Source organism: Aythya marila (assembly GCF_965140915.1).
Source record: "Aythya marila genome assembly, chromosome: 8".
NCBI lineage: Eukaryota > Metazoa > Chordata > Aves > Anseriformes > Anatidae > Aythya > Aythya marila.
The window spans coordinates 7,816,629-7,843,464 of record NC_139049.1 but is presented as its reverse complement, the minus strand read 5'-3'; the positions used below and the strand labels follow the sequence as shown (position 1 = coordinate 7,843,464).

General features: G+C 37.5%; 1 protein-coding gene across 1 annotated transcript in view; it reads right to left on the bottom strand.

Annotated features, from left to right (window-relative positions):
• Positions 1 to 26,506, bottom strand: part of ASPM (assembly factor for spindle microtubules) — a 28,168-nt gene extending 1,662 nt beyond the window's left edge. The window contains exons 1-23 of the mRNA XM_082765963.1: positions 26,220 to 26,506; positions 25,289 to 25,432; positions 23,206 to 24,568; positions 21,123 to 21,224; positions 20,179 to 20,325; positions 18,804 to 19,049; positions 18,580 to 18,647; positions 17,904 to 18,045; positions 17,695 to 17,825; positions 16,998 to 17,173; positions 16,752 to 16,897; positions 16,588 to 16,673; positions 15,593 to 15,811; positions 14,492 to 14,705; positions 14,269 to 14,405; positions 14,053 to 14,181; positions 12,474 to 12,668; positions 5,754 to 10,379; positions 2,999 to 3,145; positions 2,130 to 2,321; positions 1,507 to 1,699; positions 1,202 to 1,356; positions 173 to 349 (exon numbers count right to left, since the gene is read on the bottom strand). Coding sequence (XP_082622089.1) covers positions 173 to 349; positions 1,202 to 1,356; positions 1,507 to 1,699; positions 2,130 to 2,321; positions 2,999 to 3,145; positions 5,754 to 10,379; positions 12,474 to 12,668; positions 14,053 to 14,181; positions 14,269 to 14,405; positions 14,492 to 14,705; positions 15,593 to 15,811; positions 16,588 to 16,673; positions 16,752 to 16,897; positions 16,998 to 17,173; positions 17,695 to 17,825; positions 17,904 to 18,045; positions 18,580 to 18,647; positions 18,804 to 19,049; positions 20,179 to 20,325; positions 21,123 to 21,224; positions 23,206 to 24,568; positions 25,289 to 25,432; positions 26,220 to 26,480 — 9,396 coding nt within the window. The 5' untranslated portion in view covers positions 26,481 to 26,506. The remainder of the gene's footprint in view (positions 1 to 172; positions 350 to 1,201; positions 1,357 to 1,506; positions 1,700 to 2,129; positions 2,322 to 2,998; positions 3,146 to 5,753; positions 10,380 to 12,473; positions 12,669 to 14,052; positions 14,182 to 14,268; positions 14,406 to 14,491; positions 14,706 to 15,592; positions 15,812 to 16,587; positions 16,674 to 16,751; positions 16,898 to 16,997; positions 17,174 to 17,694; positions 17,826 to 17,903; positions 18,046 to 18,579; positions 18,648 to 18,803; positions 19,050 to 20,178; positions 20,326 to 21,122; positions 21,225 to 23,205; positions 24,569 to 25,288; positions 25,433 to 26,219) is intronic.
• Between the last annotated feature and the right edge of the window lie 330 nt (positions 26,507 to 26,836).

Sequence of the window (26,836 nt, the reverse complement as noted above, 5' to 3'; positions counted from 1 at the left end):
TAACTGTTTTCACCATCCTGGAACTGCATTTTCCCATCAACAGAGTTTAGTTATAATTAACATTACAGCTGTAATTGGTATTAGTACAGAATAAAAAACACAACACCAAAACATAAATGAAGAGCAAAATACCATTAAATCAAACTATTAAAAACAAGACACTAAGTCTTACCAAAGCTCTTTTTGAGTCCTTTGAAAGGATAGCCAACAAACAACAAGTCTTTGTGAAAATACTTCCTCCTTTCTCTGAAATTTTGTCCCCAGCTTTTGCTCTGTACATTTGCAGTAGGTTTAGTAACGTATCTATGGAATTTTCTACTTCATAAACTGCTTGAGTAGTTCTTTCATACTGTTGTACAAGAAAGAGACAAGAAGTCTTATATAGACAGATCCTCAACATAACTTTCAGATTAGATGATAAAGCAATATCCACATTCTTCCCTTGATCAAATTTGCCACTTGTCTGGCATCCAAGTAGTAAAAATCGCTTTTGCATGTTATGCCATTGTAATGGGTTACAAAAAGCTACCCTTTTGCTCCCAACCCTCATTTAAAAATCCCCAGAAATGGATTTTACATTTAAAATAGAATAACAAATTACAATAGGTTTAGAAAAAAATAGGAACAGATGTAGCCTGAATGTTCTTCTTATTTTCCTGAAATAAGAAAAATGTATTTGAATATAAATGTCTGTAAGTTGGATATAAGACCAAAAAATTACGTTAACAAGTTTTATAAATTTCAGAATAAGAACTCTAGATCAATCAATCCAGAGTCAATATCTACAGTACTACTACAACTTTAAGTATTTATGAAAATGATCAGCTCTGTAAGAAGTGATCTATTCTCTGACATGAATTTGGAAAAGTATCCTATCTTCTTCAACATATATGTTTTTACTTTAAGAACTTTGACAGTTCTTTACTACAGTTACCCGTTTCTACACAATACTTGGGATATCCTAATAATGTAAACAGTTACAAAAAATCACTACTTTATGCCCATGGAAGCATTTTCTTTTACCAAATGTAGTAATTATTTAATTTTCTTAAGAAATAACCTAATTAAAACTCAGATTTATTTTTGCTCTTCAAAATTGTTCAATTTGGTTTAAATTCATTCAGCAATTTTGTGGATAAATAATAACTGCAATAAAGTAGCCTACGGCTCATAGCCCTGCAAAAGAAAATATTAACATTACCTTTGAAACATTAAGTAGAACTTGAATTGAGTATCTGATCACATCCATGCATGGAACACTCCGGTTGCAACTTCGAATCAGAACAAAAATACTGAAGATTGCTCTGCTCTGGACCATATTTTCGCAACAGAGTGGGGAGAGTCTGGTAACTACCTCTATAACATAGAACATTTAAATAAGATCCTTAAGCTCAAGCAATTTATTTTCAAAATTACAGATCTTCCTCTTAAATTTAAATAGACCCTGTAAAGAAGTAAAAAATATTTTTGATATAATATGATTCCATACTAAAATAAAACACTGACCTAGATGCTTTAATGCTGCAAGAACGTACGAAAGATGTTTGTATTTTAGAAGGTGTTCAATAGCAATTGCGGTTCTGTTGCACAATTTTTCTTCTTCTTTGCTCTTTTCATTAGCCTTTTCCAAACAGCGCCTTAAAGCTCTAGTTTTTGCTGTGTCATTACTCTTCCTCCAAGAATATCCTCTCCACAATGCCTATAGAAAAGGAATTTCATAAAGCCCCCAAAAAAGTTGTGAACAGAAGAGACAATAGAACAGAATTGCATTAGCTTTCTAAATCAACATTATATAAGTCTGATTAACTATTTAAACACTTCAGTTATTCATTTTTAAGTAAGTACCCAATAATCACATTCAGTGTTTAATTTCCCAAATAGCGCATTTGCAAAACAAAAGAACAAAACAAACACGAATGTATACATATCCCCACACACTTCCCAAAAGTCACCTAAAACAGTATCTGCTTAATATTACTTCATGTTTGTGCTTAATTTTGAATTGAAAATGGCTTGTCTTGTAATTTAACTGATAAATTCAACGACCAATGTAAACATTTACATTTGTCCTCTCTCCAAAAGCCCATGAAACAAAAACTGAGAAAACTGCAGTTTTAGCAGGTATTTACCTGAAATTTAATTATTCCATTGGCAAATTTTCTGTTACGTCTGCAGGCAAGAAATCTTCGTATGCTTCGTTGGATTATGGTTGCTGCATCATTTCTGCGATTTAGCCAGCCTCGAATCATACGTTGCAATTGAATGATTCTTTGATAATCTCTTAGAAATCTTTTCTGTTGCATTTTTGCTCGAAACCATCTCTGTTTAAATTAAAGTAGATTTCTATTTATTTACTTAAGACTTCTCCCTAAATTCTTACTTCCCTTCCTAAACAAGCATTGGTAAAAAAAAAAAAAAAAAAAAAAAAAAAAAAAAAAAAAGCACTATTTTAACATGAGTTTTGACATACAGGCACTAAATATCCCTAGCATTCACCTGACCACCATGACTCAGCTCTGATCTGCCTAGTGGCTGTAATGAATGACTGCAAAATCAACTCAACTGCAGAACTCTTCCTCAGCTAGGAACAGGTAGGCACGGAATTCTGTTTTTTTTTCTCAGCTGTCTTTTAGGAAGAACCACTATTCCACTTCCTGTTTCCCTGGTCTGTTTCTTCCCCTCTATAGGGAGGGGAAATAGTGTTCTGTATGCCAAATCTTACCAAACGCTTATCTAATTGTTTACTATTACCTCTCAACTTATCTAATACTGAACTCCTTCCATCAATGGGACTAAGCTAGTGACCACTCTGGAAACCTCCAGAGCCTACTGAGATCCACTTTATTACATTTAGCTGGCTATAAGCAGCATTACTTGCTAAACTGTAGTCTCTGTGTTTTAGCTTTATTTTCACGTATGAAGGAACTACCGTACCTTAGTGCTACAGCTCAGCTGACAAAATAGGTACACAAAAGGATTCATCCTTAATTAGACTAACCTGTATTATAAGAACAGATGAGATATGGTTTTGTGCTAGCTTTAAGGTGAGATGCATCCTATAGGCCCTTTGAATTTTAATTGCAGAGACATGATGATATGCAGCCGCTATAAAGTAAAGCAGTTTCTTCTGTTTCTGTTCTGAAATCTGTCAAGGAAAACAGAAGAACGAACATCATTAATTTTCATACCCAGAGATAACTGATCATCTATGCGAAGACCAAAGCATACAGCAAAAGTATACTTCAGCAAGATGCTGAATAATGACCGCTGAATTATTTAGCTCAGAACTAAGTAAGATACCTTTCCTCATTCCTAGGTCTCTCTAATCTGAACAGTAACACATAGAAATGATTGTAAGTAACAACTTTAACAGATAGAAGAAAACAGTTTCATTGTAAGCATGCATGGGTGTAAAGGATCAGTTTATGGGTAAGCCAAAAAGATTTCACAAGCATTTAAAAAAAAGTTCTTCTTCTTTGGCAGCTAGAATTAATGCTAAAATTGCTATGGAGATATTTTACATCAAAAGTAGTTATAACGTGAAGTATACCAACCTTTTTTCTGACTAAATAACCCCATATAAATGCTTGCAGTTTAATGATAGCTCTTCTAGTTCTGTTGTATTTCATAAATTTAAGCCTGCCTTCCTGCCAAGATCTCAGATGTTTTTGGATGATCACAGCAGCAGCTTTTTGTTGAATAAATTTTCTTCTCTCCTTAAAATATCTGTATGTATGTTTTATTCAGAAAAATAGCTAATAGGCTGCCATTTCACTCCCAACCCTCCAAAGAATAGAAGTGAGGAAGGCACACTTGTTTTATTACCTGCCAAAAGAAAATTGTGCTCTCCAACAGGATGGTAACAGCAACCTGAACAATTATGAGAGATTATTTCCCTTTCCTTCCTGATCTGGAGAAAAAAGCTCTCTTTTCAGGTAATGTCCTGAAGACAAACCTCTTTCCTTTTACCTTAGGGTATAATAATTAAGAACAACACAGGAAGTCATGTAAAACTTCTCCCAGAAGGAACGACAGAACATTAATTTAAAATAAAAATGACTCCCAGTACAAAACATAATTAATATAAATAACAGGCAGAAATATCTTCTCTCCTTTACCCACCACAAAAAAAAAAAAAAAAAAAAAGGCAAAATCACATCAGAGGAACAGGTCTCCTGGACTTTAACTAGACATATTTAGCTTGCTACAGGGAGATAGAGCAACTCCCATTACTTCTTGCCAACCACACTAATATGTTATCCCATCAGTGAGGGAAGGAAAAGAGTGTTTAATCACTTTTCCCTAAGAATGAAATATGTCTCCTCAAATTCTTTGTCAAAACATTAGCTAGGCACCAAAATTATTCTGGGTCTATTTAATGTCTTAAAAACAAGGAAAAAAAAAAACACCATACTTTGATTATTTAAGAAGACATGAAAATATCAGAAAGTCTTAAAGAATGCAGCAATTGTACTTCTTCCATTTACTTCACTTTACTCTTAGTACCTGTGCCAACTAATGTCAACACATCAAAACAGCTTTCATTTGCATTCCAATAAAAAAAAAAAAAAAAAAAATTAAGCTGTTACTATTTAAGTAGGTGGAAGCTAGTCAGGCCAAAGAAGTAGCGGAAAGAAATGAAGGAAGAGAATATCACTTTTGAAATGAATGCTTCAGCAAGGAAAACCAAAACAAGATACAGACTCGTTTCTGTGCTCTGCAATACTAAAAGCTACAAACCTGAAATACTGTACTTCAGAACTTAATTCTGTTTTAACATATACATGGTCTGTTCTGAAAGTAGTAGGACTCATTTAAAAAATATATATATTCATGAGAATAGAACAAACGATTAGAATTTTTCAAGGTAGCACCCTTCCGCATCTACACACTGCTGCCAACGAGTCAACCAGTTTTCGTATGCCTACAGGAACGCCTGGACCGGAATGCTGTTTAGCTCCCTCGTCATGGCCTCTTGAAGCACCTCTACCAATGCGTGATGCTTCCCCTTGAGCGTCAATTTTATTCTCGGGAATAGAAAAAAGTCTGGCAGGGCCAAGTCGGGCCTGTAGGGGGGCTGAGGCAGCGTTGCCACCTTGTGCTGGGCAAGATACTCCACTACGCGGAAAGCTGTGTGGCTCGGCGCGTTGTCATGGTGCAGCCGCCAATTATTGATGATGGCTGGGCGGACACGAGCAATGTGTTTTCGCAGTCTTGTGAGCACTTCCACGTGCTCACAAGACTGTGACCACGTGGTACAGATGTACAAACTCTTTGTGGATGACTCCATGTCGATCAAAAAAGCAAATGAGCGGTCGTCATCTTCCACTCTTTCCCTACCATCTCAGAACAGCTTGTGCCACTCAAAAACACCCGATCTACCCAAGGCAGCATCACCGTAGGCCTCCTTAATCGTGTCGTGAGTCTCTTTGCCCGTTTTACCAAGCTTTACACAAAATTTGATTGCGTATCACTGCTCCAGTAAATGCTCCATTATTCTTCATGAAGAGGCGTTTTGACATGTGTTCACAGTACAAGCGACCTGCTCTCTTCAATGGCCGACAGACGACTGCCAATTTTTCCCAGCGTTCCCAATATCCCCCTCCACCGATCCTGCGTGTGCAGACCGCCTCTTGTCTGCCCATTCACCCAGGAAAAAGCAAGTCCTACTACTTTCAGAACAGACCATGTATGTTTGAAATAGTAGCACTAATCTAAAACAAACAAAACCATTATTGTACATTTTAAATTACCTGAATTTTTATTGTGCTTTCTTTCATTTTGTGAAACCTCTTCCTTTCGATGAATCCCTTGACTCTTGCCTGCACAATGATGATTTTCTTCCGGGTTTGTAAGTAAGTCGTTCTTTGGCATTTTACAATCAAACGGGATTTGTACCATCTCTGTAAGACAACTGCTGCTTTTTTATAGCTTGCATACTGTGATTTAGCTTTATACATTAAGTAATAGGCTTCTATTGTAATTGCTGCTGTTTTAAGTTGAATAAATTTTCTGCGATGCATGGCCATCCAAAGAAAAGACTGAATCTTCCTTGCGGCTCGTATTTGTCTTGCTGTTTTTCTTGCTTTCATTCCACGACAGGCAGACTGAATAATTACTATTGCTTGCTTTTGAGCAGAGTATTCTGCTTTCTGTAAACGAGCCCTGTGGCATGCCCTGTACCACCTCTGAATAGCAACTATTGAATTCTGAATCAATTTATAGTGAGTCCTTGTTCTTTGGCATCGGAACGCAGACTGGATCGTTATCGCTGCTGCTTTTTTTGCAAGAAAATGCTTCCTTTCTACATACATTTGGAAAAATGATTGTATGCGTAGTGCAGCAAGATTGGTTTTATACAACTGCCTTGCTTTTTTAGCACAAAAAGAGGACTGTAGGCAAATGACGGCCTTTTTTGTTTTTGCATAGTTCTCCATGTCAGCTTCTTTTGCTACTTTGGCTCTGAACCTCTGTTGTATAACTCTGGCTGCCCAGCGCAACTGTTTATAATACCTATGCTGTACATGCATTCGATAATTAGATTGTATTACAGTTGCTGAAGCATGCATAAGTTTCAGTTTCTGTCGTTCCTTAATGCCTCTATAATATGCTTGAATAACAAGAGCAGATTTCTTCATTGTCAGATATTCCTTCTGTTGATTCTTTTGTTTAATGTAGGATCGATAGTAGTTTTGTATAGCAATAGCTGCAACTCTCATATTTTGATAGGACCTTCTCTTCCTGTGCATTTTGTAGGCTGACTGTATTGTAGTAGCTGCTAAATGCATACACTCAATACTCTTCCGCACTCTAATACCTCTGTACACAGCCTGTATAAGAATAGTTGCTCTGCGAAGACAAAGATACTCCTGAGCACGCTGCCTTGACAGAATCAAAGCTCTGTATCTTCTCTGAAAGACAAGAGTAGCTGCTTTAAGAGAGAGATACCTTTGACGTTCTCTAAAAGCTTTAAAATTTTTCTGAACAACAATAGCAGCACAGTGCTTTTCTTGAAGTAGTTTTTTTAAACGCATGTCTCGAAAAGCTTTCTGAATACAAATTACTGCTTTCTTTAATGAAGAGTAGTGCTGTACTGCAATATTCCTTAGGTTATTCGCTCGGTATCTCTTCTGTATTAGCTGAGTTGCCCACTGAACTTTTCTGTAGTGGTGGTACTGCCTGTACATTCGGTAGTTTCTCTGTATTATAAGTGCTGCCTCATGCCTTTTCTTCAAGAAGCATCTTGTTTTCATTCCTCTATAGGCAGCCTGAAGAACTAAAACAGAATTGTACTGTTTTAAGTATATTTCTCTGACACGCTTCCCTTCCCTGTAAGCACGGTAACGTTGTTGTATGATTATCGAAGCAAGCCTTAGAGCTTGGTAAGAAATGTAAATTTTATGCATTTTTAATGTTGCTTGGATGACCGCAGCAGCTTGATGCATCTGCTGTATTTTTTGCCTTACCACAAAGCCTCTGTAGGCAGACTGTATGGTAACAGCAGCATTAAGGAATGAGAGGTATTTTTGACGTTGAATTTTTGCTAGTTTTGTTGCTCGGTATTTTCTCTGAATTACAATAGCAGCTGTCCTAAGGGAAATAAAATGTTTTCTTATGAGAAAAGTTCTAAATCTTCTCTGAATAACTTCAGCAGATTCAGTCATGGTTCTTAAAAGTCTTCTTGTTTTCATGCCACGGAATGCAGCCTGGAGACGAAGCGTAGCACTTCTCACGGCCATATAGTTATGAACTTGTGCATTTCTCTCCTTACAAGCACGGAACCACTGTTGAATCCGTCTAGTTGCCAGCAACAAGTTTCTGAAATCCCTTTGTTGTTTGTGCATTCGATAATAGGACTGTATCATTGCTGCTGACTGGTGCATAGTTTTTAAGTCTCGTCGAACTTTCATGCCTCTATAGGCAGCCTGAAGGATAATGGCGGATTTCTTAAGCTCCAAGTACTTCTGACGCTGTACTTTACCTAAACAAAATGCTCTACGTTGTCTTTGAATTATAATTGCTGCCATTCTCATTGCCCGATATCTAATGTTTATGCGATGCATCTTAAACGTGGCTTGAATACAAATAGCTGCTTGGTGCATACAGTGAATTTGTCGTCTGACTTTCATACCTCTGTAAATTGCTTGCATTTTGACTACAGCTGTTTTTAAAGATAAGTATTTTTGCTTTTGCCATTTAGCATGAATAACTGCGCGATAGTGCCTTTGAACTACTATAGCTGCAGATCTAAGTGTTACATAGTCCTTTTTCACCACATATGATCTGAAGGCTGTTTGTATGGTTGTAGCAGCTTTTCTTTTTTTCCTCAGTTGTTTCCTCACAGTCATCCCACGGTAAGCAGACTGCAAGACTAATGCAGCTGCCTTTGTTTTTAGATAAAGTGCACGTTGTTGTTTTTTCATATAGTAAGCTCTAAAGTATCTCTGAATCACTAAAGTCGAATGTCTTATTTTTTTAAATTGTAGTTGATTTACATGCATTCTGTAATAGGACTGAATAATAGTTGCGAGATGGTGTTCCTTTTGAATTTTTTTTCTCACCATTTTCCCCCTCCATATGGCCTGAAGACGTACTACACAGTTACGCAGCTCAATATACTCTTGCCGTTGCTTTCGGCCTATGACACTGGCTCTGTAATGTTTTTGGATAATTAGTACAGCGTGGTTCATAAGTCTGAATCTTTTCAGAGCGATGAATTTTCTGAAGGCAGCCTGTATTACTGTTGCAGCAGCACATTGTCTTCGAATCTGCTTTCGTACCTGCCAGGCACGAAATGCTGCTTGTAAAGAAAGCACAGCTGCTCTTGTCATTAAGAAGGTCAATCTTTGCCTGCTTCTAGTCTTGCAAGCTCTGTACCATCTCTGAATCACAATGGAGGCCTGAATCATGGCCTGATACTTCATTCTTGCAGCATGAGCTCGAAAAGCAGTCTGAATTTTAACAGCAGCTCTATATTCAAGTTTAAGCATTTTGCGTGCTTTATAACCCCTGTAGGCTGCCTGTAAGCACACGGATGCTTTTTTAGCTTGTAAGAACTCCTGCCTCTGGCAGAGCTGTTTTTGGTATGCACGATAGTGTTTTTGAATGACAACAGCAGCTCTGTAGATGATTAAATAACGTGTCCTGTCCCTTCTCATTCGGTATCGTGCCTGAAGAAATACTGCAGCATCTGTCCACTTCTGTATTTGTTTCCTGACAAGATAGCCTCGAACTACAGCTTGAATTCTTATGCAAGCATCCTTCAATTTTCTATAATCTTCTCTAAGTTGAAGAGCATATCTATGAGACCGATACCTTTGCTGGACATAAAGCGTTGCCTCCAGTAACGCACAATAATACCTACGTGCTTGTCTCATCTTTACAAAAGCTTGTATTTTCACTGTTGCATCTCTTAAGTCTTTAAATCTCTTCCGGACAATATAAGCACGATAACTTGACTGAATTTTTATCACAGATCTCAATATGTGCGCCTCTTTCCTAGCTTTCCTTCCTCTGTAGGCAGACTGTAGGACAATAGTAGCCAGACGCATCCTCTGGAAAGACAAGGCTGCTTTTTTAGAATCCACACATGCCCTATACCAAGCTTGAATTACAGAAGCAGCATTTTTCATCTCTTTGTATCTTTTTACCTGTTGGTATTTTCTCACATGTGACTGCAAGATAGTAATGTGTTTTTTTAATTGTAAAAATCTTTGTTTCTCTTGTCTCATTCTCCATAGGGACTGAATAACACAAGCTGCTTTGGTTTGCCTGTATAGTATACGTGCATTCATGCCTCTAAAAGCAGCTTGGAGAACTACTACAGCTGCACGCTTTCGCAAGTAGTTCTCTCTCTCATTTTTTCCTAATATATAAGCTCTGTAATACTGCTGAATGGTCACTATTTGTGCCCTATGCTGCTGGTAAATATGCCTAGCTATCTGACACCTGTACCAAGCCTGAATCTTGATAACGCTTTGCTTAATATGTAGATAACGCTTCAGATCTCTGTTCATCCTGTACCAAGACTGCAAGACAAGGGCAGCTCTCCTTCTTTTAGCCAGTTTTGAAGATTGCCATTTTCGGAAATAAGTCTGGAGCACTAAAGTAGCTCTAATTTTCTGCTGCATTTTGCGTTTTCTCCATCTTCTGAATGCAGACTGAATAGTAAGTGCTGAAGACTTTAAGATTTCATATCTTTGTCGATCTTCTTTTGCCAACTTAGTTGCCCGCAGATGTCTCTGAATTGTAACAGTAGCCCAAACAATTTGTTTATATGCAGAAACAGCCATTACCATCCTTCTCTTTGCTTGTACAAAGATAACATAGTATCTTAGCTGCAAATACTTTTTCCTAGCAGAGTATCTCCTCCAATAAGCCTGCAAAAAAAAAAAATTAGTATTTTATTTATGATAGCTTAAGTCTAATCTTGACAACTACTGCCCTCAGACTTATTAAGATTTGTGTACTTCTACTTAACCTCCATAACCTACATAAAAAACAACGTCCAAATGCTTGAAACCTTGTTTTTTTAGCACTTTAAATTCCAGAAAAAAAGCACTAAATTTGCCCTGGCAACAAAAGATTCCCTGTTAAACTATGTGATAAATCAGTGAACCTTTAAAATCCATTACAAAAAGTCCTAAGAATGTAATATATGGCTTTGGGTAACAGCTGGGAAAAGTATCTTGAGAAACTACATTAACTATCAATTACTAACTACCAGCTGGTAACTAATTTTTGGCATTCTGAAAGTGCTCAATGCAGGTATCATAACATTAGGTGGCCAATTATTGTCTGGCTTCTTTAATGGTGTTCAGCAGCTGTAAAGTAGCAAGCCAGAACAATCTGATTGGTCCTTACATTGCCTTGGTTATGGTCCAGTGTTTTAATATTTATGGCATATCAGCACAAAATATATACTAAGAAGGAACAAGTATAGACTTAAAAGCATATTACCATTTCTCTCTGGAGAGAGAAAATTACCAAAACATGTCAAAAAAGGAAAAAAGTGTATTACACGGTCTGTTCTGAAAGTAGTAGGACTCATTTAAAAAAAAAAAATTATTCATGAGAATAGAACAAACGATTAGAATTTTTCAAGGTAGCACACTTCCGCATCTACACACTGCTGCCAACGAGTCAACCAGTTTTCGTATGCCTACAGGAACGCCTGGACCGGAATGCTGTTTAGCTCCCTCGTCACGGCCTCTTGAAGCGCCTCTACTGATGCGTGATGCTTCCCCTTGAGCGTCAATTTTATACTCGGGAATAGAAAAAAGTCTGGCGGGGCCAAGTCGGGCCTGTAGGGGGGCTGAGGCAGCGTTGCCACCTTGTGCTGGGCAAGATACTCCACTACGCGGAACGCTGTGTGGCTCGGCGCATTGTCATGTTGCAGCTGCCAATTATTGACAATGGCTGGGCGGACACGAGCAATGCATTTTCGCAGTCTTGTGAGCACTTCCACATAAAAAAATGCATTAACTGTTTGTCCGGGTGGTACAAATTCTTTGTGGATGCCTCCATGTCGATCAAAAAAGCAAATGAGCACGGACTTTTGCTTGGATTTGCTCATTCGTGCTTTCTTGGGACGTGGGGAAGCAGGGGTATGCCATTCTGTGCTCTGCCGCTTACTCTCCGGGTCGTATTCAAACACCCACGTCTCGTCACCGGACACTACGTTGTCCAAAAAGTCAGGCTCCTCATTCACATGATGAAGAAGATTCTAGCAGATCGCTTTCCGGTTGGCCTTTTGCTCCTCTGACAACACTCGCGGCACAAACTTCACGCACACTTTCCTCATGGCTAAATTTTCTTTCACCATCTCAAAAACTTGGGTTTGAGGAATGCTCAAGTCATCAGCAATCATTCTGATACTCATCCTGCGGTCATGGTTCAGTAAATTTTTCACTCGCGACACATTTTTGTTGGTCTTGCTGGTCGAAGGGCGTCCGGAGCGGTCGTCATCTTCCACTCTTTCCCTACCTTCTCAGAACAGCTTGTGCCACTCAAAAACACCCGATCTACACATGGCAGCATCACCGTAGGCCTCCTTAATCATGTTGTGAGTCTCTTTGCCCGTTTTACCAAGCTTTACACAAAATTTGATCACGTATCACTGCTCCAGTAAACGCTCCATGATTCTCCATGACAAGGCATTTCGACAGGTGTTCACAGTACAAGCGACCTGCTCTCTTCAACAGCCGACAGACGATTTTTCCCAGCGTTCCCAATATACTCCTCCACCGATCCTGCGTGCGCAGACCGCCTCTCGTCTGCCCATTCACCCAGGAAAAAGCCAGTCCTACTACTTTCAGAACAGACCGTGTATGTTCTCGTGAAAACATCTGCTGCTGTAAGCAGAACAAATGACCCTGAGCCATCCTTTTTCTTATAGGTTTCAGAGAGTTTTCTTTGAATCTCACTTTATATCATATTACCTTGATGTGTAATCTCATTTTATATCATATTACCTTAATTACTGTGGCAGATTTACTTCTGATTTCCTCCAGTTTTGTGTTTTTTAGTTTTAAAAACTTCATCCTGGCTAAGTATCTTCTCCAGTGCTTCTGGATTAACACTGCTGCATTGTTTTTCCTCAAGATACGTCGATGAGACAAGAAGTTTACTGCATGTTTTTGAATTATCCGAGCAGCTCTGTCTCTTTCCTACAAAGAGTCAATTTCCACTGAACAGTTAGGATTTGCAATTTCCACCCATATTTTGATGTATTAGAATGACTATCTAAAGCAATCTTATAAAAATTAGGCTTGTTGATAACACAGCTTTTCTTTATTCTATGGCAAGAACTTTTCTTAAACAGAAAACGTTTAATTCAGCATTAAGTTTTTTGTAAAAGTGTGGTATCACCTAAATCTGCATCTTCCCACCTTGATAGTTCTTGTTGCTCTATTTTTTTTTAGCACTCCTAAGTAAACCTTTTTTAAAGCTCAATTTTAGTTCTCATTCATAAGAGTTTAAGATATCCATATTAACTGACGTACCAGTGTTTTCCAGCTATACTGAAATAACCCAAGTACAAAGACAGTCACACTGGATCATGTCCATCCAGCCCAGATTTTTGTTTACATCTATCCGTGTTTTCATAATAACCAAAAGGTCATAGTAACAGACTGATAAACATCAGGGCAACAGGAAAAAGCAACTTACAGAGGTAATACTTCGGTAAGTAGCTCGTCTTGTCAGATCCCTACTAGTAGACTATCCACATGGTAACATGGCAGAGCATACTTGAGCACATTGCAAGATTAAATTCAAAATAATGTCTGCAAAGCTTATGTGTTTTCTTTGACATCTCCCTCAAGCACCTTTGCTATTCACTATTGAAAAACAGTTATAAAGGAAATGTTTTATCATTAAGGCTGTACACTTTTAATAAAAAAAAAAAAAAAAAAAGAAATTTGAGATAAAAAATCCCCCCTTTATTCCACAGATTCTCAAAATATTTCACTTGAACACTGCTTGAGTTTCTAAAACATCTCAGATACAGTGATGGTGTTTATCAGCCTTAATGGTGTCATAGTTTTAAAGCCATCACAAGATCTGACATAACTACCAAAAAAAGTAAGAAAGAAAATACCATGCAACTTGACTCAAAACACTTTGGTGAAGTTCAGCATCTACACAAAAATATTAAATCCATGTGCAGGTTTAATTTTACAAACTACAAAGAGATATTAATAGGAATCAAAAAAGAACAACTCTTTGTTTCAAGGAAGCAGTGCAACAGTTTCATATTTGACTTGGAAAAAGGGTTTGAGGGGTGCCACACTTTAGTTAGAAACTAAAGACTATTGTACTTCAGGGTTTCTTTTAAAGAATAATCCCCTTTAAACAAAAGTAACTACCTTAGAGTAGTCTTAAATTTAGTAATTACCAAGAAGCCTATACATGTACATTTGGATAATAGTGGTGCTAAAATTAAATGTCAATATTATTCTAATAAACCTGTATACTCCAAACAATGAAGTTATATTCTTTATTTAGTTTTTCTCAAAGTAGGAGCCACGAGATTGCAGAAGCAAAGAGTACCTGAGAAAGTTTCAGTTCCTTTTTCAGCCTGTATTTCCTCCAAGCAGACTGAATTAATCGAGCAGCTCGAGTTTCTTGCCGAAGATCTAGAAGCCTCGAACACAGAAATGATAGGTAGGTAATAACAACCTATTTAAACACAGAAAGCAGCAAGTTAAGGACTACACACAGGACAGCAGGACACATTTACTTCAACTCTAAAGGCAGCTATCTCACCTTCTCATCAGGAATTGTATTTGACATGTCTGAGTGATGAATCATTGCTGGTATGCCACCTAGGTCAGAAACTGCAGTACTGATCAGCTGAAAGTTCTTCTTTTCATTGTCCAACAATTCCTTGTACATGACTGAGGCTTTGCAAAGAAAAAATATTTGTCAGATCAGATTGGATACAAGAGAAATCGATTTAACATGAGTTTTCGTGTATTAAATAACTTACTTTGGTCAAATGTTCCTTCCATAACATTTAGAGAAGTATCAGACTCTGAGGATGAGGAGGATAAGTTTAGTCCCACCATATGAGTTCTTGAGCACTCTACTGTTTGAGTTGTACGTTGACACACAGCTTCCAAAGGCACGTAACATGGATGATAATGATGAATTAAATGACACAGTACTCTACCATCTGAGAAACAGACTGTGAAATTCTCCACCTGTTTAATAAAATACAGTAAGTTACAAGTTCCTTGAATTTTTGGTAACAGTTAATCGGTATAAACTGGATATAGAATTTTTCATCTTGCACCTTTGAAAATGACCAAGTATGAATTCTGCAAATTTATTTTAGACAAAGAGAAAAAGTTACAAAATCAGTGCTTCCTTTGAACATTCACTGTACATTGGCACGTAGCTGTAAGAAATCTGCAACACAGGTGTGAACCACTATACAGTGAATCTTCAAGAGAGAGACTTAAGAAACCCAACAGAAAGCGGTATTTCTATTGAAGGATCCCCAGGAAACTTCTAGAGATAGCTTTTAAGGTCTTCAGTGCAGAAATAAGGTCTGAACTTGCATTAGTTTCAAATGTTCTATTTTGCCCTTCAGGAAAAACTATCAAGTGTGACAGTACTCTGATCAGAGTCAAGTCTGAACAGGGCCTCTCTTCTTAAGAGGGAACAACCAACAACACAACCCTTTTGAATAAACACCTCTGATGAAAAGAATCCTCCTTAGCCTAAACATTAGTTTAATGCTCACAGTTCCTACTAATGGTGAAAATTTTATGTGCAAATCTGTTTAGGATGAATATCAATTGAAAAAAAAAAAAACAAAAACAAAAAACTATAAACCACCTCCAACTAGAACTCCAACTATATTTTTAAAAGGCATTTTTATACATGAGACTAGCTAGAAGGGGAAATCCTTTTACTCAAATTTGTCTTCTGCAGGTACATCCACAGTAAGATGATTAATCCAAATCAGATTAAATAAAGTTGAGAAGAATGTAGGAATGTTTAAAACTAATTACCATTGGCTGTTAATACACATGAAAGAATTTGAAATTGAAGAATTGTGCTCTTTAAAGAGTAAGCATTTTACCTTTATATTGTAAAATCCACAAACAGCGTTAACCCATGCCATCAGCAGCTTCACGTTTTCACTGTAATTCTGAGGTAAGGAGTTACGACTGTTATCTTCTTGTATTCTACAACAATTTGAAAAAAGTTTGAGAGTGCCCAGTTGTGTTTTTATCTTATGTGCATTCCTTAAAAACATGATTTCTTCTTTTAACTGTTCCACGTTAAGAAGAACATCCACCTATTAGGAAGAAAAAAAAAAAAAGATTTTATTTTGCTATGCATGGTAGCAGATGAATGTATAAGTTTTATATATAGCATTTTAAAGAGAAACCACTCTCACTATCTGCCACACTGAATCAGTAGTGGTAATCTAGATTTGCCAGCATAGGTGGCAGTGGCAGCTACCAACTGCTTGAAATAAAGAACTTAAACCCACACTCTCACTGTTTTGTGGGAAACTGTTAAAGACCAGCTTACCGAACATTTATTCAAATTTACTGTTTTGAGATAATTGGAAAAAAGTTAAAAAGATACAGCTTCAGTATAGATAAAACAAAAAGATATAGTAAAAAAGATCGAGCTTACTCTATATTTGTCTGTCAGAGTGACCTCACAAGCTGATTCGAAATTTGATTTCCCACATTCCCTTTTCAGTTAGTAAGAACTTAACAGCATTTAGAGACCAACATTATTTTAGTCTAATTGTCAGTTCTGGTAGCATTAAGAACAGAAGCTCAAAAATAGTGTTTTTTTTTGTTTGTTTGTTTTCCCCCTCCAAAAGCTTTTATGAAGGTATACAAAAAAGAGCATAATTAAAAGGTTAAGATGGACTGTTAAGAACGTCATGTAATGTTTGCACTGCACTTCAAACATACAAAGTAGATTGTTCCACAATTTAAAATTAGATTAGTAGAAGCCTTCACAGACAACAAATAATTGCTGAAGCGCTAATGTTTTCCATTATCTTTCACTTGTAATTAGTAAGAAATGAAAAAAAAAGTAATCGAGTAGTACCTGGAAAGCAAAGACAATTTTCCACAGCAGTGCTAATGTTCGTTCTCTGTGTCTGTCCACAATATCCCTACAGTCAATTGAAGCGCCTATTAAATAAAACAAAGAAATGAAATGTGTGCTAGTCCTACAATGGGCTTAGAATAACTCCGATTTCTAGGCCTTACCACTCTCATCCTCCAAGTGAATTCCTCGCTCTTTAAGGACATTAAGAACAATATCAACATTATGCATCTTCTGTAGGCGACTTATTGCAGGAACTCTCAACTGTTTTGAAAGACTCCAGTCTTTGGTGAGAAGTTCCATTGCTCTCCTAAAAAAGGGAACGTCACAGTTTAATAGCTTAGCTAAGCTCGTATTAAGTATTATATAAAAGAAAATGAATAGTTCAAAATAATTCTTTATCAACGCACACAAGACGAATACCACATTGTAAGTCCACAGCCAGATTTGTTACAGCAAAATCAAATTCATCAAGTGGAGTTTGAATATGGCTGACACGTAGTCCCAGGAAACCAAGATGACGGGAAAGGTCACCTTCACCACTCAGGAAGCCTCGAGAAATTGCCAGCAGAATGCCTTTACTTGTCTTAAAACAAACAAACACACACCTTAAATACTAATATTTAAAAAAAAAAAATCACAGTCTGTCTACACAGTATATAATGAACTAAAGGAAATTTTATTTCAGCATAGCAAAGATTTGTTAATCAAAGAGTTTCTATGACAGATGTTGCATCATCTCTTATTACAGCAGAACAAGAAAAGACAAGAAAAAAGCCTGGACTTACTTGGAGTTTAAGATCAGCTGCAGTATGCTACAGTGATATTTAAAAATATTGCAGAAGCTTAACTTCAGAGAGGAAAGCAAGTTAATGCAACATAACGGAGTCCTTTCTACAGAACCAACACCTCAAAGATTTCTTGGGAAATTTTTTCGTAACCATGAGACCATATACTGAGAACGTTCACATAAAAACATCAACAGCCAATACTTGTTAAAGAAATGCACCTAAAGGCATAAAAAACACGCGTCCTACATTCAGTCACAGAATATTCATATTACATAGAACAATATTGGACAAAGACTTCAAATCACAGCTCTCTTACCTTGAACTCTGCATCCTTGCAAAAGAGGCAAGGGTCATGGTCAATCAGTCTGGACTGTTTGGCACAATCCAGAAAGCAAACTAACAGCAGCATTTTTTTCAGTGTAAATTTAGACAAAGCTTCTTCATGGCCTAAAAAGATAGAACCCATTAAATGTCAGTTCAAAAATTAAGTGCTACAAATAGTCTATTTTTGGAAATACCCATTACCTTCTTGATAAAGGTGAGGCACAGTGGGATGTCTATATTCTGCTGCAATATCAGGGTTCCAGAGCAAGCGATTAAGAATAAATATTGCCAAGCCCGTAACATCACTATTGCTCTCCAAAGGTATCAGTTCCCCATAAACAGTCTAATATGAAGGAAAAGGGAAAAAAGCATAACCATTAAAAATGACCCTAAACAATGTATGTATTTGTGAACATCATTTAATACTGAAATTTTGTGATAGCAAATGTTTATTAGCCTCTAAAAATCAATTTGTTCAAAATATTGACTAAAGGATAGAACCAACGGAAATTTTAGAATATTCTGTCTCATATAAAAACATTTGATCATCTATATCTCAGGAATCAATCAATCAGTAGTTCTCTTAAGAAAGACACATTTTCCTCTAAGAGTCAAACTGTGAACTGCTCTTCTGTTATTGGTCGGGGAGTTAATTCTCACTTTCCTTGATTGAATATTTTCTTTTTTTTAATAAGGTAAATGTTTTTAAAGCAAGTCTGTTATAATAAAGAAAAAGACACATAAACTCACTATAATTAAATTGAACTTACTTGGATTAATAAAACAGAAAATATAAAGAAACCCAAAACGCTCCCTACTAGAAAGGGTGTTAGATCTCTCTAAAACTTTGATTATAGACCACATATTCTGCACTTACCTCCAGACCTATACGCAGCCACAAAGGGTTATAAGATAAGAGCCAGTTAAGGACTTTTTGTCTCTCTCCTGCAAGAGAACATCTTATAATATTATATCTAGCAAAAATTTCATGTTATAAATAATATTACTAACAATCTATTTTAGATTAAATCAACTAAGCGTATGAGTAAACTTTTTTCTACTTGCAAGTAAAGAAAGTATGCAAATTTTTATCATTCTTACCTACATCTTTCCAGAGGTGTCTGTCTCGACGAACTATCAAACGTCGAGTTTCAATCTCAACTTCCAGCTTCTTAATAGCTTTAACCATTTCTTCAGATGTAAATAAACGGCAAGCATCACGTCGTAACTTATTCAATCTACGATGGGCAGTATAGGCTTTTAGAGATGCTTCCTCTTTTGTTGGTGCTTTAGGAACACTGGTTTTATGATGGTTCTCTTCTCCCAAGATAAGAGCAGCTGCATTTACTGTTTAAATGCACACACAAAAAGTATGCCCTTAGATCTCAAACAAAAGTAGTTTTGCCCCTTCTATGTTCACAATGTTATTTTACTTCTGCGTAACAATTTTGTTCCTTGTTGAGGGATTTTTTGAAACAGCAAAAATCCCATGGCTTGCTGCAGCTGAGCAAACCAAGCTACCAGGGCAACTATGAGAAGTTCCCATGACAGTGTTCCCACATTGCCCAATTGAGGAATTTAGAGAAATATTGTTGCCAGCAGCTGGCTTTGAGGACAAAGTCTATGTGACTGCTAATCACAAGGGGGTTGTTTTCTTGCAGGTGGGGTTGTTTTCTTGTAGTTGTTTGTCTGAGTGCTTTGGACCAATACAATGATCTTGTGTGGTGTGAAACACTATCCAACCCCTGTTAAGTTCACTATAAAAGTTAGGCTATTCGGGCAATAAGATGGAGCATGATCTGACTCTACTGGTGTCTGTCGTGCTTTCGGCTGTGCTTCCTGCAACAGTTCCTCAGGAAGCTTGTCATTATATTCCTGTACCTGGCAAGACATATATTAGCCACATATTTGTTATAACAACACTTATTTCCTAAAGTAATGGGCTAATAATGGCTGGGCTGGAAATTTAGTTCTAAAATGAATTTGACAACCTTCAGAATTTTAGGTTGAAAATAGAGATAGAAGTATATTATCATCATTTTAATACAGCAGCAACTATAATGTTTCTCAGCAGGTGGGGATTCCCCACTCAACACCCACGGAGAGGTACTGCAGCCACAAGTTCCAGTGTGTATTCCTTGTTCCAATGCATCTTGCACAGCACCATCTCCAACATTAGAATTGCCTTTGGTTTAGTATACTCCATATTTTTTAGCCCAACTGCCACTGAAACCCATCACCAAATATTTGCTTTAAGCTTATCACAGTATTAAGTCAAAGGTTGAAAATGCATATAATATACAAAAAATTGAAAAAAAAAAAGGATGTACTCTTACAGAAAAGCATAATGCTACACAAAGTAAAATGATGAGTTGGGGTTACTGTTAAACAAGGACCCCTATTCACTAATATGAATAAGGCACCTTATGTAACATTTAAGAATATTAAAAGATAAAGTGAAAATTCTTGTCTCTACCTTGTGAGGTGTTTGTTCTTACACTGAAGTCATCAGGGGTAAGTACAAAATTTAACCACCATGTAAAACCTCGTTGTTGCTTCTCCTTCCAACGTTCATCGTAAAACATATTTTTAGCTGCAAAAGGCATTGGGTGCCTAGGAATGACTTAAAATAAATAAATAAATAAGTCTCTCTTTCTTTGATTGCTATTTAAAGATATAAGCATTATATCATGACATGATATATTATAACATGATAAGCATTATATGCCTTATCGTGGTAAATATTAAAGTTTGATACTCTATTTAGCACTATAGCAGAAAAAAAAACAGGTCAGCTGTTGTTAAATAAATTTTAGCCACAAATCCTGCATTAAGTTATTAAAGCACTAGATCAAATACAAGAACCCATATTCTTATTATTTTTAATATCAAATATGTGTGTTTTTAATATCTAAAAATATATTTTTAAAATATGTTTTAATGCATATCTTGGATCAAAACCAAGTCCAGTTGTATTACTGCCAGGAACAACCATTTTATAAATATATTTTTCTGATCAGATCAACTTGGTATTAATATGAGTTGCAAAATAAGTACCTAAGAATAGAAAACTACCTGCCAAAATGATATTCTGTTACAGTAAAATTACCAGATGTGGAAGAAGCATTTCACTGATATCCATCAGTCCCCGGGAGCACACCTGTAGTTTTTTACACTTACATGCAAAAACGGAGGAAAGGAACATTTACATTCAGCTGACTAAGTATGGCAACCAATTTTCTTATGATGCAGACACATTATGAAAGGTATATAAATTTTTCTACTAATTGTTTTTCACTGTGGGTACAACCTTCTATTTCATACTCTACTCAGTTGGGTCTCAACTACAGACAGCAGTACAGCAGTTGTGATATTCAGTTCAGTGGATATTGTTCTACTAAATACCAGAAGTCTGCCTACCTGTTTTCAATGGTTTCAAAAATGTCAGGTGAGACTGAGCCAATCCAGCAACGGGTTTATTAATTTTGTTGGCAGTTTTTGATGCTCCCTGACGGGAAGAACCTACAAGTATTAAAACACATCAGTGATGCAGATGTCAGTGAAAGTTAACATATTAAGGTTCATATCACTTGTACAGCAAAGAACTGGAGTGATTCCCTATAAACCCCCTTCAACATACTTGCGATCCCTTGATGATGGAAACATTTAAGCAGTTTGTCTACAATACACATGGGAAAAACAGTTAAGAGCAAATAAGGACTATTGTATTCCCTGGTTCTTCCACTACACGTACTCAAATACTGCACCCTGGTCTCAGCCAAGCAAGGAACAGAACATGTTAACACACAACATGCGTAAAAAAAGTGGTCCCCTTCATTTTGAGGTTTTTAGATTTATTATCATATCCTAGAACACAAAGCTAATATAATTGGTAGAAATATTTATTAGGATATGTGAAATTGGGTATTCTGTGAACATCTGGGTAAAATGCATGGCTTTTTGGAGCTTGATTGACCTCTTCCTCCAGTTAGATTGCATGCTACATTGATGTTCATTTTATAGCAGCCTGAGCGTATTACCTTAGGCATCAAGGTATTAGCTGATAAGTTTTATCTACCACCTAGTGGTAGAAGGACTTAAAACACAGGTAAAAAATAGATACACACTTTCTAATTCTCAACACATGAAAACATATATTTAATGCAAACACTTTATGCTGACATCAAATGAAGACTAAAAAATGCATGCTTTTGCAAATGGTCAGTGGTTGCTGTCTGATACCCACTAACAAGATGCTATTTCAGATGAAAAAAATATAAGAGATCATAAATTACAGGTTGCACTCATGCTTAGCTTTTTTCATGCTTATTCCAGTCTCTCACACAAATCTAATAGCTTTTTAATAATGTTTTGATTGCTTTTAAGTTGGATTTCAGGTGGATTACCCTAAGGATGGATATTTCAAAGCTAACTTTCAGGCTTCACAAAGAAAAATCACATTCCACTACTACAAGCAGCACCTACTGCATTGCCTCCAAAAGCAATTAAAATACCAAGACATTTTTTGGAAGAAAAATTGCTACAAATAGAGTATAATTCAAAGCTGTTATCATTTTTGCATTTTACAGCCAGGATCAAGAGACACCTAAGAAATGTTAGGCTCTCAGAATACTTTCCTGTCCAGTCCACATACAAATGGAGGAACAGAAATAATCTGGTATATAATACCGCTTTTCCTGGTGGACACAGACCTAGTGAGTTTTTATGTACACTGTCTTAAAAAGCCTGAACTCAAGGCTGAAAATCAAATCTAGATAGAATACATCATCTGAAGAAAGCAGCACATGCTATTTTAATCTGAAAGCTGTAATAATTTTTCCTGGTAGTTATATTGCAGGGATTGCATGAAGATTCAGCAAACAGAGTGCTTCCTTCAGTTAGTGACACACATTCTTCTTGTATTCCAAAGCACAATTGGGAGTGGAACATTTTGAAACCCAAAGAATGTTGAAATACAAGAAGTCAACTTACTTTGTTGCTTGAAGGTCAAAACATCAGCAAATTGTAAAGACAGAAAGATCTACACAAGGCTGATACCAGACTAATTATTAAAAAAAAAAAAACAAAAAACAGGCAGCATGAATGAGACTCAGAAACAACATATTTGAAAATACACAACAACAGCTATGAATTCAAATATGCACAATGGTAAATGTACACATGACAGAAATCACTTGTAAAGTGATCAAGTTTCCTGCAAATTTGAATTACTCTGCCCAGGAACTGACAGATACTTTTCCTGTTGCTGTCATTGCCAAGGTTTACAAAAGAATCGAATAAATTTTAAGCCAATTACATAACCAAAACTCTGATCTAGTTTTCAACCTTGTAAAATGCAGGTAATATCTAAAAAAGAAAATGCAAAAACCCCTATTTCAGTGAGATGAAATATCCTTGACTGCTGCTAGACAGTTCAGTTTGCTATACAAATTTCATAATCAAAAGCATGTTTCCAAAAGGTGTAAATGAAGATACTACTCACCAGCTTTCTTTTTCAGCCCTACTCTCCCTTGGTTTGTAGGCTTGAAGGCCGATGTTGTCACAGCAGTATGTGTTTTATTTTTATTGTACATGCTAGTTAGAGTTCTTTTTCTTTCCACTTCTTCCACATACACTGGGCCTGTAACTCTATTTTTTTCTATATTTATTTCGCTTTTCCTCTTACGACTCAAAGAAGTTGATCCAGTAGTAGGCTGTGAACTTATTTTTTCATTGTGACACTTATTTCCAGCTGAAACTGGATCTGTAACTGGAAGGTGTTTCGATATTTCTACCTTTGTATATACAGGCACCACATTTTCACAATCCTTTATTGCTCTATTAAGGCATTTTTTAGATTTTGGCTGGAGAGTTTCCATTCTTCTTCCTTCACCAGCATCAGGCTTCTTTTTGATGACTGTGACAGAAAGAACTGATCGCTTTTTTGTTTGCTCTGCCTGAGAATTGGATGTCTGGAGCTCCTCTGTAGAAGGAAATTTTGACTGATTTTCTTTGGGTTTGCTATAATGAAGTACCTCTGATTCTACGTTGTGTGTCTCAAAGGCTTCATTTAACATGTAGTTTACGTGGACTTGTGTTTTTGTCTCTCTGTCTCCATTTTTTTTCCATTTTGGGGGCAAAAATCTCTTCACGACATAAGTTCCCATAGCAGAAGATATTAAAGCCGTCTCAGGTTTAGGAGTCTTTGGTTGTACATATGCTAAGCTGTCTTTCACAAACTGATCAGGTGACAGAATTGGAACACACTGCTCTATTGTATCTACATCAACATGATGATAGTCATTCACAAAAGAATCTGGACTTAAAATTCTCCTTGTACTTAAAATGGGCACAGATGCCGAATGTTCTGGAATGCAAACATGTGAGATTTTACAATTAAGAATTGCTTCATTATTTGAATTTAGTGGTTTTTCTAATCCAGTAAAATTGTATGCACTTTCAGATTTCAATTCATCATGGTTATCAACAGATTTCTTGATATTATAGAAGTCTATTTCAGGCAATAACTCATCACGTACAGCAGAAGCAATATCTGAGAAAGTAGTAGATCTTCTCATTGAAAGTGGCGTGTAAGCAGTATTAGGACATGGCTGTAGCACAGGTGAAATCGGAGATAAAGGCAATTTATTTTCTGAGCCAGCAAGAGAGTCATTTCCCGGGGATGTACTGTTTTCCACTATGTTCTGATTTTCACATGACTGAAGTGGGCTCCTTAGTCTCTCTACCTTCTGAGAAACTTCAAAGGTTTCATTAACATGTTTAACTTCTGAATTTCTTTTTTTAACTTTTATTGACGCCGATGTTTCTGCAATGTTGTTCTTTTTCATAGTTTCCCAGAGACTCTTCTGAAAAGGACCCATAAAGAAAGTTTAGTATGCTGACTTTCTACATACATTTGCGTAGAAGCAAACATTATATATAGGATTATATAATAATATTAAATATATATAATAATAATATACATATTGTATTATACACTATATACAATAATATATATAGGAATATTATTACATATATAAGAATACATTCCTATATACATATATAGGAATAGGATGTCCACAGAAGCTGTGAAATCTCCCTCATTGCAAACACTCAAGGCTTGACTGGGCAATGCCTTGGATGAGGTAGTCTAAAGTTCTTCTTTCAGCAGAAGGCTGGATAAGACAATTTCCAGACACCACTTCAAATCAAAAGCTTTCTGTGATTGCCATAAACTGGAACAAATATCAAAACACATCACAGGACTAAGCATCACAATAAAATTAATACCTAGTATATCAAGAAAAGAAGGTAAAACCAATATACCTAGTCCAAAACTCACTATAACTTATTTCCATGACTGATTGTTTTTGTGTGTGTATCAAGTTTTATTCTCTAAGCAATATAATGCACCAGTATCTATTTCCCCAGCCTGTTGGAAAAAAGTTTAAATGTAACGGACTCTCCCACAAACAACATTTATCCATTTTTAATTCTCCTGCACTGATCTTTTTAACTAATAAAAACAGTATGTTTCAACTATGCTAAAATAATAAAATTAGTTCAGACAATAAAAACATACTCACTTTTTTCTTCACAGGCTGTTCAGCAACACCTAAGAGCACAGCTTGATGCTTTATGATGCCATTAATAACAAAAGTTATCAGTTCTCTGACCTTGCCCTCTTCTAATGGTGTCCATGTTACAGAAATAGAGATGCTTTGTCCTGACTAATGGAGAGAAATAAATGTTTAATACATAGCACTTACGTAAGTTTTTCTAACATCCAAGACAGAGTATTCAAATCAAATGAAAACCAGTACACAGAAGGAATGCATATTTTGACATCATGAAGTGACAAATGATTACTAAATGTCAGCTTTACCCCAGCATACGTAAATACAAGAAGACTTAAAAAAAAATAAATAAATAAACAGGGAAGCCGTGGAGCCCTATCCAGATCTGTGTTACAGTTCTTCATCCAGTGACCTACCAGATCACTTCAGCACCCTGCTGATCTCAGTACTAACAGACCAGCTGTTGTATTTGTGGTCACACCACAGACAAATTCAAGGAGCGTGACAGCGACCTGTCTTTTGAGCATCTGAATGAGGAGTTCCGCCTCTGGGCAAGTCCATTTCACGATGACATAATCACTAATCCAGCGTGTGCTTTGGCAAGTTCTACCGCATATAACACCTAGTATTTATTAATTACCACGGGAAGTAGCTACCCAAACACCACAGGCTGAGGGTCCAGCCTGCTTTTTAAGCCCCGCGTTGCGAGCAACCTGCGGGGAGCCCCCCCGAGCTCCCAGGTCCCAGCCCGTCACAACTGCCCACCACAAGTCAGCACGGGCTCGATCAGCCGTGCCTAAGATTTCCTTATCCGAACCGCAAGCATTTATTCCTAATTTTCGCCCCCCTTCCCCTCCTTTTTACGACGAGTCCCCCGGCTTTCCCCTCGGGGGAGGGGACCCCGAAGCCGCCTCGCTTCGCCTCGCCTCATGCCCGGTACCTGCAGTGAGAAGCGGCGGCAGCCGAGGCTGAAGCCGCGGGCGGGCGGCGGGACGCGCTCCACCACCACCTCGACATCTTCCGCGTTGGGGTTATGGATGCCCAGCAGCCGCGTGCGGGAGGCGCCGACACGCAGGCTGCCGAAACTCAGGTGGGGCGGCCGGGAGAAGTGGCTGAGCACCAGCACGGCGGGGTCCTCCTCATCTTCGGACCAGCGCCGCCTGCGAGGCTTGGCCGCGCAGTTCAGGTCCCAGGCGGCCATGGCCGGAGCCCCCCGCGGCAGCAGGAGCAGCAGCAGCGCCCTGAGCGCCAACGGCCGCGCCTCCGCCCCCGCTTCAAACCCGGCGCCTCCGCCCCCGCCTGGCTGCGCCGCCAATGGGCGCGGGGCGTTTGGTTCAAACCGCCCGGCACCGCCCTGAGGCGGTGGCGGCCGCAGGGCCCGGCCCTGCTCAAAAAAAAATACAAATAAATAAGCGTACAAATAAAGGTGGGCTCAGCTCGGTGCTGCCACCTCTTCCCCATCTCAAAGAAAAAAAAAATAATAAGAAAATCACTTGGAGCTGTGAGATATCTTCATCTGATTCGTGTCAGTATGGCCTTCTGTCTTACATACCCTTG